Genomic DNA, 13,162 nt, shown 5'->3' with positions numbered 1-13,162 from the left:
AATAAAATGAAAAGTAAATTAGAAAATGTCTTTAAACACAACTTCTAATTAAAAAAAATATACAATAGAATCTGTTTGTAATCGCTACATTCAACTGTACAGATATCGTTAAGCGAGGGCAGAAGTAGTATTAAAATAATTAAAGTTTCATAGGTGTGTTTTAACTTAGGTACAGTAGACTCCTATAACACTGTAGATTATTCCGTGTTATATGAATTCTGTGTTGTACGAGTTACTTAGATTTTACAAATACGGTAAAATCTAAGTGATTCGTACAACACGGAATTATGTACAGTGTTGTAGGGGGTCTACTGTATATGTTTCGGGATAATTTCAAACCATCGATTACAATAAGCAGATTCGTATTTTTAAAAAAGAAACGGCAAATAACTTACCGGTAAGAATAAACGAGAAATGGAAAATGTAAAAATTAAAGTCACCAAAAGTGCAAATATGGAGGAACATAAAAACAATATGCGCATTTCTGGAACTGTATTAAAAAATATTGCGTTATAGAAAATAAATGCGAGAAGATAAGCAGATATACCATAAATAAAAAGTATATTATCTGCCCATTTATCGTTTATTTGTTTAATTAAATTGTACAGTTCGGTATGCTTTAAAATGATCTCATTTATCTTGAGCATTGGATTGTGCGTAGCTAATTGTAACTGTTCAGACAATGCCGTAAATCTTTCTAGAAGCATTAAACAGATCATTACAACCGCGTTAATAATCCACGTAAACAATATTGCTTCGTAACTGTAAACATAGAGGATAGAAACGAACAGACGAATGCCCGAAAATCATCGGAATCCTCTCTTATCTGTCTATACACGTAGGCCACCAAAATACTTATAAATATAAGTAAACTAAGTAGAATTTTTCCAAAAAACATACTCGAAGTGAACTGATATTTCTCCATTTTTCGATTTTCTCCATCGTATCCCGAAGTTTGCAGATCAAAATTTAACTTTGTTTTCCTTCCAGAATTCATGATATTTATGATACCTAAAACCACAAGTAAAAGCATGCTTTTCTGAAACGGTTCGTTTACGTTGTTACTCCCTAATTTCTTAGCCGGACTACAAGCGATTACATTATCATTAGTCGCAAAACATTGGAGAATTAACAACAGAAAATGAGTGACAAATACCATTTGTAAACACCAAGCGTAGTATGACATGGCTCGTTTGTGTAAACCATTCAGTCTGTGGAATTCGCATCGTTCGTAAAATATATCACCGAATAGAGCAGAGAGATTTAATGTGGGATAAAGTATGCAATAAACGCATGTATTAGCCATTTTCTGTAGCATTTATTCATAAATGGTTTAACTATTTCTCTACAGTTTTGTAACTTCTTCACTTGTAGTATCGATCAAATAAGGAAGCATCGCGTGTTTCAAATGAAATAAGCAAGCCTTTGCCTTGTTCATCCAGCTTTATTAATTAATTAAAGTCCAGTATTTGTAGAAAGCCGTAAAAAGAATTGAAAACATTGTTCATTAAGATGGTTTGGAATAGCTCATTTTTCTATTCAATCCTATTTATTCAATGATACGTTACATACTATAAAAGTTATTCTTGACTTTCAAATAATGTTCTCGTATATTCTATTTTAAATTTCATTTATAAATAAATAACATAATGTCTATATGCTGTGACAGATTCAAATAAATTACTCACACATTGATCACAATACTGTGCTATTACCGTGTAATTTCATTCTTTATACGTTAATCCACTTATCTGAATTTTCGATTATCCGAACCACCTTCAGAACGAATCAATTCGAAGTTGTACTTTATATATATTCCTACAGCACAGTATCCATTTACAAAATTATTCATATAGAATTAAAGGGAGAAGGAAATGCAACAAACAGGGAGAGTGCTTCCCGAGAAAAATTTTATGGAAAATTGACTCCTATTCAAGTATTCGAGACGAGAAAAACCCAGACAACTCGTGCTCAGGACGTCGATGAGGAACGAACCCACGACCAACTAACTACTAGTGTTTATTGGTTTCATCCACGCAGCCACCAATGGGCCCGTTGATTCAAAGGGTATTTCAAAGAAAGTACTCGAAAAATAAACGTTTTATATATAAACCAAGAAAGGATTGTGGGTTTAACAGCATAAGACAACAGAATACGTGGCGATATGATAAAAGAGGTATATTTCACCTAAACTTTCTGAGATTTCGAGATTTTACAGCCATAATACATTACGTCATTCAAATAAAATTTCATTGTGTGTTAAATTTATTTAATTAAGATATTGGTGGCCCACAGTGCATTAATTCTTAGAATAGTTCTCACTGTAATATAATTATATGTATGTTAAGTATGCAAAACTGGTACGTAGGAATGTAGAACCGAGATTCCACTAAAATCTTAAGCATAACTCTCTTTAAAATATGTTTGCAAAATCGATATTGAACAATAAGAAATTCAGAATTCTAAATATAAATAGTTTAATTCTGAAATAAACGCAATGCAAATGTTGATAATTGCAGAGTATCAATTTGTTTTTATAAGAATGCATTATAATTAATTAATTGATTTGATGCTTGGTCTTTTTATAATTTTTCAATTCTAAGCCTGATGGAAACTGGGGTAGCCATTTTCCTATTTCATTGGTTTATCCAGATTCACAATGAAGGAGTACCCACCAGTAACCAAGCAGTTCCATTCTCTGAACACTGAGGGTTCGGTCGTGGGTTCGCGCTTCACCCGGATGGGCTGACCACGTGGAGTTTTCTGGGTTTTCTCCACGTCTGTAACGCCTGAATATGGGCCAATTACCCTTAAAAAGACCTTCTGAAGCTGAATCCCGTCGGCTGATCTCCCAAGTTTTGCGTTGCCGTAACTTAAAACAAACAAACAAACAAGCACAATGAAGGAGACCGGGCGATAAAGATCACACACCAACACTTTGCAAACATAAAGCTTACTATTATTTATTTTATTCGCCTTCATATAATACCAGGGTATATTTTAAATATAAATTACTGCAACACGCATAACGAGAACGCAATTATTACCGTCTCCGTAGCAAATATAGCGGTATCGTGTGAACTAAACATGGCGGATCAGCATTTAGAATGCGATATTCTATAAATCCAAGATTTATAATTTTTACTCTTTCTTTTATTATTTATATTTATTATTATATTTCGTATATTCAGAAATATACAAATTATTATTACTTTAAAAACGTTTAAATTTTACGAGTAAATAAGCATTTTTTAAAAAATTAATATCTGGCAACACTTAAGTACGGATCTAAAAACCTGGAAGTGGGTATTTACTTCTTATCTTCGAAGTCTTTTCGTAAGAATTTTATATTCCTTTTATAAAATATTTGATATTTATACTTAAATTCTAAATTCAGTATGCTTTATGTCTTCGTTTTATTAAATAAAAATAAAATATTCTGCACAATAAATGCAGAACATCCATGTTTAAGTAGAAGTTACTTTTAGGTAAACCGTACATACATAAATATATAGATATTAACGTAAAAGTAACCTCTACTTAACAGTAAATTTAAGGCATGAAATTCGCCGTCGATTTCTACATTTTCGGTAGTTGGGCTGCAATTTGAAAAAATTGTTGACCTATAAATTGCCACTGTCGCCTGTCTGCGTGTCTGTCCGTCTGTCTTTTCCTAATTTCGAGAGTGGAGTTAAGTAGATGCAAAAAAAAAAAAAAAAAAAAAACCTGGGGCCATATTCTGGTCGTTGTCTCTCGTCTCTGAGACACATCGCTATGTCACAAGACAGTCGCTGATTTGCTAATCATTTGTTTACATTTCGAGAGAACGTCACGTCTCTACAAATGTGATTCTGGATGACTTTTTCTCTCGAAGATTGTCTTTTCTCTCAGAGATGAGCGGATAGGTGTCTTTTGACCTGTCTCTTGTCTCAGTTATATCCAATATGGACAACTGTATGCTAGCTATTCACTATTCACACTGTACAGTTGTATTAGAGAATGTTCTCTATCTCGGGAAAGAATATTTCAAGAGAGAAAAAAATGCTTCTGATTTTTCTCGGCAATGCCACTCATTATTCTATATTAATTACTGAACTATTGAATATGATGTTAATCTTATCTGTCTCTTGTAAGTATTTTTCAAAATATTATCATCAAATTTCTCCTTAACTAAGTACGCACACTTTTCTAATTTAGGTTATTAAAATTTTTATTTTTTAAGAGACAATTTGACGTTACAATCTGTAATAACATTACAAAACAAAAAACATAACTTTATCAGAATTACATGCTTTCCTTACCACGTGATCTATAATTATGTACTCTGCATTTTCGAAAATTTCACAATTTCATTGGTTAAAATTCTATACTGTGTTGCACGTGCAGATAACCCGAACATGTATAATCAACCTAGTAGAATCGTAATGTCAACAACAAAGATGAGATCGTTAAAAGTGACCAGAATTGCTACCGTCAGAAGAGACAAATCTCGTCATTCATCTCTGGAAGAAGAGACGAGACATTAGTGACAAGAATATGGCCCCAGATACGAAACATTTATGGACAGAAGGCTCCAATTAACTATGTAAAAACTTCCGGCTTGCACCGGAAGTCACATTATTTCAGTTCAGAAATTTTCCCCAAAAGGTGATCAGCATGACTATTATTAAAAAAAAAAGTATGATGTAAAGGGTTAAGCCAGTACTAATTTGAGGTGAGGAGCATATACGGTGGGTGATTGGTTAACAAACAGTTTGGATTGCGAACAAATCGGAGGACGAATGCTTTTGCAAAAGATTTTTATGTTCGGATAACGAACACCTGACAGAACAAACACAAGAAGTGATGAAGCATTTAAGATTTGTAAAACTATGCCTATATTTTACTACTATCTATGAATGGTTTAAGGAACAAGACTTTTACAGTTGTATATATAACCTTTCTTGTACTAGTTGATTTCTGTTCTCTGAATTTTTGTGTTTTTTCTGAACTTTTTATTTGAAAAAACTGATAATATTATGGGACCTAAAAAAGAGTGGAGTGTGAAGAACTGTGTTCACTATAGAAACTTAGCAAGAGATAATAATCAAGGTAGAGAGTGGACAGATGTACAGATGTCTAATGTTGGTAGGCAGTATGGCTTCAACAGGTCTACAGTAGGCGCAATCTTAGTTTAGAAAGACTCTGAAAGATATAAAAAGACTCAAGCAGATAAAGAAGTAATGAAAATTGCATCTGAGAAAGAAAGATGGGCCATCCATTAAAAAATGGAGGGATTGCTTTTAGTTTGTTATTACATGTACATATTAAGAAATTATATAATTATTTTTGCTGGAGTCACCAGAACAAATCAATCGAATTCCCATAAAAGTTATGGTAAATCAATAATTGGTTAATGAACAATTTGGGTAGCAAACATTGTCTTTGAACAGATTATATCGGTTAACCAATCACCACCCATTGTATTTTAAATGAAATAAATTAAAAATATGATTAAAAATTGCAGCTTGGCATTGTGACGATGTCACAGTAAATAATTGCTTGTTATTTGGTAAAATTTTATTCTTATTTTTTGTTCCAAATTAGGGTATGAGTTAAGGGAAGGATATCTACTGTTTTTTTTTATTGTGTAAGGAGTAATTAGGTGAAATGTTATGAGTGTGGTGGTTCTGTTCTGATTTGGGACAAGGAAAGGCATTTTTGCATGGTTATTTTTTCCCAATGAGATTAGCATTTCTGTGTTTCTTTCCAGCTAGTTTAACTATTCTGGCTTTGAGTGGCTCCGCTTGGTTGTTCGTGGAGTATGTAATGTTATGTAATAGGGGGTGTAGGTTTTCTGCCTTGTGTGCTGAGATGTGAGTTTTCCAAGCCTCACGCTTGCTCATTGAGTGAGCATCGTGAATACGAAATAATTGTTATGTAATTAGGTGAAATGGGGAAGAGATTCACTGGAATGTAAGTTAATGAAACAGAAATTATACATCCAATATATGTTATTTAATGACAGGGATGTTTCAAGAAATACATTGTTAAGAAATTTTGTCTTTATGTGACATCATAGAATGCATTTATACAAATCTGTATGGTGCATTCTTCTACTTATACAGGCTATACATAACACAACTGTAATACATTAATATTTATGTATCTAAACATAGAATGGTGGCTGTGAATTTTTCGGCTTCTGTATAATCTTACAGGAGTAAGATTAAATGGCACATACCTGTATACCAGTATACACAAGTAACTTGGATATAAAATAATAAATTTCAGTAATAATGGTAAATTTGTAATTGCATAATTTAGACATAATTCAAATTTAGCAAAGCTATCAACATAATAATTATATATTTTATTGTTAAAGTGGGTAGTTATTGAAAAAATATATTGTCATTTAGATATTTTAACTGTGATTTCATAATGATAAAGTGTATAATATAATTTATTTTATTGAATCTAATTAATATAACAACAAATAAATTAAAATTCTGGTAAGATGTTAACTTCATTGATTGATATTAATAATGTTTTGTACAGAAAATGCCAAAACACGAGCCTCTGACACCTAAAGCCATTGCCAATCGAATCAAAGCTAAAGGTCTACAAAAATTGCGATGGTACTGCCAGATGTGTCAAAAACAATGCAGAGATGAGGTAAGATTTTTTCATCTAATAATTGTTATATTGGGTTGGTCCATAAGTTCTGGCGGTTTTTTTTAAGTACACTCAACTTTTGAACCATTAAGTGAAGGTGATGCTCTAAGGTACTGTGGGAGCATTCCATTATCTCTGCCAATTCCCTTGTTGTTTGGTATGAATCTTCGTGAATAAACTGATTCAGTCGCTCCTCATCGAACTGAATGGAGTGTCTGGTGCGATGCATGTCTTTGAGGTTGAAATTGTTGTCTTTGAATTTCTTAAACCAATTTTGAGCCGTCCTAAGAGGCATCACTTCTTTGCCTTACACTTCACAAATCTCTCGAGCAGCTACTGTGGCTTTGTCATCTCAATTAAACGCACAAAGCAGAAGGTGTCAAAAATGCTCTTTTTTGTCGACTTGACACTTCCATTTTATTGACCTGAAAAGAACAAATAGTATATCAGCATAAAAAAACTAAACACACTATTTTGTAGAACACATAATTCTCTATCAAATAACATAAAACGCAGTGCCAAAACATTTTATTTTTCATGCAAAATTTTCACTTAAAAAATCGCTAGGACTTATGGACCAACCCAATTTATCTATACAATCCATTGAACGCGTGTTTGTCTGTCTGCGTAACGGTATGCCAAAAACGGGCAGTAGAGGTGTCCTAGTGATGATTTTAAATTAACAATAAATTATTTTTATTTGTAATAGGAATTTATTATTGATATGAATTTATTATTTATACCACGGAATGGTAGAAATAATTATTATATGCCTTGATTAACATTGCGCCGCACGTTTACAACATTCCGTGACTCACAAGTCAGTGAACATCGTGCATTGACTCATGGGAAATTTGTTGAAAAAATGGCAGATACATTTAAAATTACTTTATAGATAATTTAAATATTTTGAAATCTTTTCATCATATTATACTTATCTGATGAGATTATAAAGCCAAAAATGGGATAAAATTGCAAAAGCCTTAGGATAGGTCTTTCCAAAGTCTTTTAACAAGTTGCTACAATAGACTATGAGATAAATTCTAGTCATTTTGAAAAAGTATACCATAATTAACATCCATCATATTTATAAAATGAGTTTATAAGTTAAGAGCAAGTTTTCTCAAACATAAATAAGATTTTCTTTTCATTTAGAATTCATATTTCAAAAGTATTAAAATGTTTAAAGTAGATTTTTATTTAATTATATGATTAAAAATGATATAAAAATTTGATTTAAAATTATTTTCATAGTTATTTATACCTAAATTTATCAATGAACGTCTTACTTTTTATTGTAGAACGGCTTTAAATGTCATACAACTTCAGAATCTCATCAGCGACAGTTACTACTATTTGCTGAAAATCCTTATAAATACATAGACAGATTTTCAAAGTAAGAATTCTGATAAAATTCTTATTTTAATTTTGATTTTAACATTTTAAAATATACTAATTTTCAGGATAAAATTTAATATTGCTTTAAATATGTTTGTAAATTTACTAATAAAATTTTATTTTTATTTCAGAGAGTTTTTAGACACATTTATTGAATTACTCAGTAGAAGATTTGGTAAGTATTTAAAATGAAATAAATGATTGATTATTTATCAGTATAATGTGTTTTAACATAACTAGATGAAATTCTTTGTAACAGATGATGAATTTTTACAAGTAACCTGTTACTTGTGAAAATTGGAGTGCCATATTACTAAGAGTATATGGTGTAAAATTGTCTAAAGACAGTGAATGATATGACCTATTATTCTTTGGTACTGATTTATTTTGTGCTGTTTTGTTGTTATGAAATTATGTACAGTGATACAATAATTTAACATTTAATTCTTTATTCACAATAACATGTAGTACTGTACACAGAAGTAAAATGCGTAAACAGGATGTGTGATGTAACTAGCATTTTTGTGGAAACGGAAACACAGTGGGGCTTGACAGATAATTGAGAGACCAGTTTCGCAAGAGAGTATTATATTTATTTACTATTATAAGTTGTTTTACAATTTTTCTGTGAATTATAAATGTTTCTAAGCATTTATATGGAATTTTAATAAGTGGGTAAATTAAATGTTCAGATATATTTTATGCAAAGTAGAAAAGTTCTAATAGTTATTTATCATTTCAAACACAGTTGCAACATCAAACTTTTAAGTGGCATTATTAAATTGATTTTATATACCATAGATTTAATATGAAGTGAATTGTCATTAAAAAGAGACATAATACTTGAAAAAGTGGAAGGCCAGCATAAAAAGACTTACTATAAGATGTAGTACCATTCAAATAGCAGCAGCTGGCATGAACCTCTCAGAGATATGATTTGGCTTGTGACTGAACAGCATTTAGGGCTGCTTTCCACTAAGATAGCACATAAATTGAAAAAGTTTATCTGCATATGTAAACTAGTATTGTATTATTTAATATTTTACTGTATAAAATGTTAGATTACATTATTATATTTGGATAATGAATTTAAATTCCGGATCCAGAACAATCAAAACTATGAACACATTGATCATAATTATCGAAAACTGGATATTGAGATTGCAATAACTGATTTGGTTCTTTCCAATATTCAGTTTGTTTGATGCTTGATCATTTTATTTCATTAACATATTGTTATGGAGCAAACAATAAAATGAAAAAAAAATAGAACAACTGAAAATAAATTCGAAAACAAAGTAAAGCACATTCTTAAAAGTTCATCCAATAGTCAGGTGTCTTAACCAGATTAGTAAGTCCATAAGTCCACCACTGTAAAAAGCACATTAGCTGTGTTATGTACATATCAGTTAAAACAAATTTAATATTATTATGAATTGTTAAGATTGCTATGATATGGGAATGTAATTCAGTTGATATTGTTTAGTTATAAAATTGAAATTTTTAGTTTAGAATAGAGAATAACATTAATTAAATTAATAGAATTTAATTTGTTTCACAGGTACTAAAAGAGTACATGCAAATCAGGTATATCAGGAATATATTTCAGACCGACATCATCTTCACATGAATGCTACAAGATGGGAAACATTAACAGATTTTGTTAAATGGCTAGGAAGAGAAGGACATTGCGTAGTTGATTATACTGATAAAGGATGGTTTATTAGGTAATTAAATGTCTTTATATATATTAGGATGTATTTTTATTTCTGTCATTTAACAATATTCAATATTTACGTTCAGCTACATAGATCGAGATCCTGAAACAATAAGAAGACAAGAAGCTTTAGCAAAAAAAGAAAAAATGAATTTAGATGATGAAGAGAGGATAGCAAAATTTATAGAAAAGCAGGTTTTTGTTTAAAAATTTTGTTTATATAGTTATATATGAACAAACTTTTAATTAATAATTAAACAGAATTAGTTTTAAAAAATTATAAGGATTTTAAATATGACTAATAAGAAAATTACTAATATGTTTATGAAATTGTTTTGTAAAAATATTAAATATTTTTACAAAATTATAAGATAGATTTTATCTTATAATAATAAATATAATCAAACTTAATTTGAAACACCATTCAAAGCAAAAGCTTTTAAGAATTCGTTTAGTTTTGTTATACAGATATTATAGTAATATTGTTTAAATAATGCATTACGTATTATTACAATTAAATATTTATCAGTGTTCTTCCCAGAAATGTTTAATAGCTGGATAGAATGGAATATTAGCAAAATAGGGAAGACTGAAGTACTATAAAATTTCCTTGTTTTGTGATATATGTTAATACAATCACTATTTCTCTACAAACTTAAATATATACACAGGCAGTTTTTGAATTATGAGAGAGATTTGTTCCTACAGCTTGATGTAAGTTGGATTTCATTATAAGTTAGTTCTTAACATTAAACATCTTTCCTTTCTCCCTTTTGTGTACTCTACTGTCTGATTTCACTTCCATCACAGTGGCTTTCCTTTTCTTTGACACACTGCCATCAGTAGAATGAACCTTATTCAAACCTTACAGTAGAATAAAAGGCAAAAAGATATGAAGCACCATACACTAATGTAATGAAAGCACAGGCTAATGCGAGAACAACGTACCACTATAACACTCAACGTGGTATTCTTGCTTGCTTCACAGTATTCCTATACCACACTAAACAACAATAACAAAAAGTAGTTCCAACTTGTGTCCTATACCTACACTCCCAGCACCTGCTACACTGACATCACGTCTTAACTTTTGGTCACCGTTGTATGTCAGAACCAGATTTATTATGAATAGTGTTGTAAGATTGGATTATCATAAGCCGGATACTGTGTGTACTATATACAGACACATATCAGTTTCTGATGTCTCCTTCTTTCCCCACTTCTCAAATTCTCTCTTTCTCCATCTCTCTTTTTTGTTTGATTTTATCAATAATCAGTACTTTTGTACCTATCATTTCTTTAATTGTTTATTTTGTTTGCATATATTTTGCATCTAGTTTTGATATTTCCATGTTTTGGTCCTGTACAGCAGTGGTCCCCAACCCCCGGGCCGCGGACCGGTACCGGTCCGTGGATCAAATGGGACCGGGCCGCCCAAGAAACATTAAATTATTTCCATTTTATTTACTATGGTGTATTTCTCTCGGAACAACGAAATAAACTGGACATAAGAAACACACTTCGGGTGTTATTGTCTCCTACTACCCCCAGATGGAACTGTCGCGTTACAAAGAAACGTGCTCAGGGTTCTCATTGATTTAGCGTTCTAGTGAGTTAAAATGTTAAATCACATTATATTCATTTTTTGGTGTAACTGTATTTTATTTTGAAGGCGTGTTTAAATACATTTAAATTAAAATTATTAAATTAAATCAATCTAAAATATAAAAAATCAACGTTCCCCCTCAGTGGGCCGCGGTAAAATTATCAAACGTTGACCGGTCCGCGGAGATAAAAAGGTTGGGGACTGCTGCTGTACAGAGTACAATACTCAATATAGTGTTACATATTTTCATTTTCTTTTTGAGATTCTGGCATTCTGCCAGATTCCATTCAATTTCTTAAACTGCCTTTATTTTGTCTTGTTTCATATCTTTTGATTATCTTTCCCATCTTTCTCTTGATTCAATGATTGACACACACACACACACACACACACATTTATATTCAAATGCATTTGAAAAGGCTCACATAGAAGGTGTATAAAATTTGTATAAGTGAGAACTTTAGAAAACAAAATTTTTACTTATACATTGATTCTGTTTTCTGAAAACAAGACATCCAGAATAATATATAAACCATTGATATCATTGGAATGGCATAACTCTAAAGTGGGCTGTAGTACAATCAGTAGTATGACTAGATTGACAAAATAACCATCTCAGTTGCACAATATCTGATACTTGATTCCTAACCTTTTATACATTTTTTTCTAAAGTTAAATATTGATGAATATCTAAAAGCCTTCTGAAATATGATATTTAAATTTTCTTATAAGAAATTTATGTTTCAGTTTGCTGTGCATCATATTGATCTATCATTACAATCATTCTTCTGACCCTTCAGATAGAACATCTATAATATTTACCTCTAAATAACAGATGTTGATGTCCATAACCTACCTTACAAAAAGCCTTCAATATTCTGAAAGTATTAATTACATACAAAATATTTTCAAACTAAAATAAAGAATCGGTTCAAATACTTTTTCAGAGGATGAATTTTGACCATAGGCATTGAATAAGACTGGCTTAAAATAGGAATAGGGTGAAGGGCAGGTTGTAAAAAGCCGAACAGTGGTCATTATCTGTTAGAGATTAATTTGGTTAAGTTGACAATTACCATTTATCATCATACATATTAATATTATTAAACTTTGTCTTATTGTTGGAATTAAGCTTACAGTACCAAGAGACCATAAACTTTTTTGAACTTATTCATTCATTTGACAAGAACAGTAGTAAGTAGTAATGAAAATAAAGTTTTAAGATTAAGACAACGGCATTTATTTGGTAAAAGTTCAAACGTTTGTGTTACAAAGGCAATTTGCTGACCACTTTAAAAAGTGTAGGAAGATATTTAAGTTTCTTGCATTTATGATCTTAACAGCTTTATGGGGGCTAAAGTAATTTTTAATAAATAATTTATTGAAAAAAGTAAAAATGTTTGAAAAATTACACTTACTTGATAACTACAAAATAGACAAATCACTATATTGATTTTTATTAGTCATTTAGATCATAAATAATGATATAAATGAGAGAATACCGACCACTTCAAGGGGTAAGAATACATTTCTTACAAATGTATGTTAGCAAATTGCCTTTGTAACTTGATATTCAAACTCTCACCGCCTAAACTGACCTTCATCCATTCTTCTCTTTGTAATAACAGCTTTATTTTTCTTTTTCATTACTTCCACTCAGATCATTTTTGATGAATTAATAATTAATCAATGCTTATGTTTTGTCATAATTTTTATGTTCTATTTAATTAAAGTATACTATACAATCTATTTGCTAGTTAGAATTAAATTAAAATATGATTTTTACA

General features: G+C 30.6%; 1 protein-coding gene across 3 annotated transcripts in view; it reads left to right on the top strand.

Moving 5' to 3' along the window:
* The window catches only part of LOC111616897 (DNA/RNA-binding protein KIN17-like), a 33,258-nt gene that overhangs the window by 10,073 nt on the left and 10,023 nt on the right, over window positions 1–13,162 (top strand). For 2 of the 3 annotated variants that reach the window (XR_002755340.1, XM_023358253.1), the window contains exons 1-6: window positions 3,246–3,336; window positions 6,538–6,654; window positions 7,956–8,050; window positions 8,184–8,227; window positions 9,614–9,779; window positions 9,856–9,964. Coding sequence is in view for 2 of the 3 variants with exons in the window: in XM_023358253.1 (XP_023214021.1) it covers window positions 6,541–6,654; window positions 7,956–8,050; window positions 8,184–8,227; window positions 9,614–9,779; window positions 9,856–9,964 (528 nt within the window). In the remaining variant the exon portion in view is untranslated. Of the gene's footprint in view, window positions 1–3,245; window positions 3,337–6,537; window positions 6,655–7,955; window positions 8,051–8,183; window positions 8,228–9,613; window positions 9,780–9,855; window positions 9,965–13,162 lie in introns of those variants that run through there. The other variant, XM_023358254.1, reaches the window with a different exon arrangement.

Source organism: Centruroides sculpturatus, unplaced genomic scaffold (assembly GCF_000671375.1).
Source record: "Centruroides sculpturatus isolate CEXI.00-Female unplaced genomic scaffold, Cexi_2.0 scaffold1040, whole genome shotgun sequence".
Taxonomy (NCBI): Eukaryota; Metazoa; Arthropoda; class Arachnida; order Scorpiones; family Buthidae; genus Centruroides; species Centruroides sculpturatus.
This window is presented reverse-complemented; position numbering and strand designations above follow the sequence as displayed.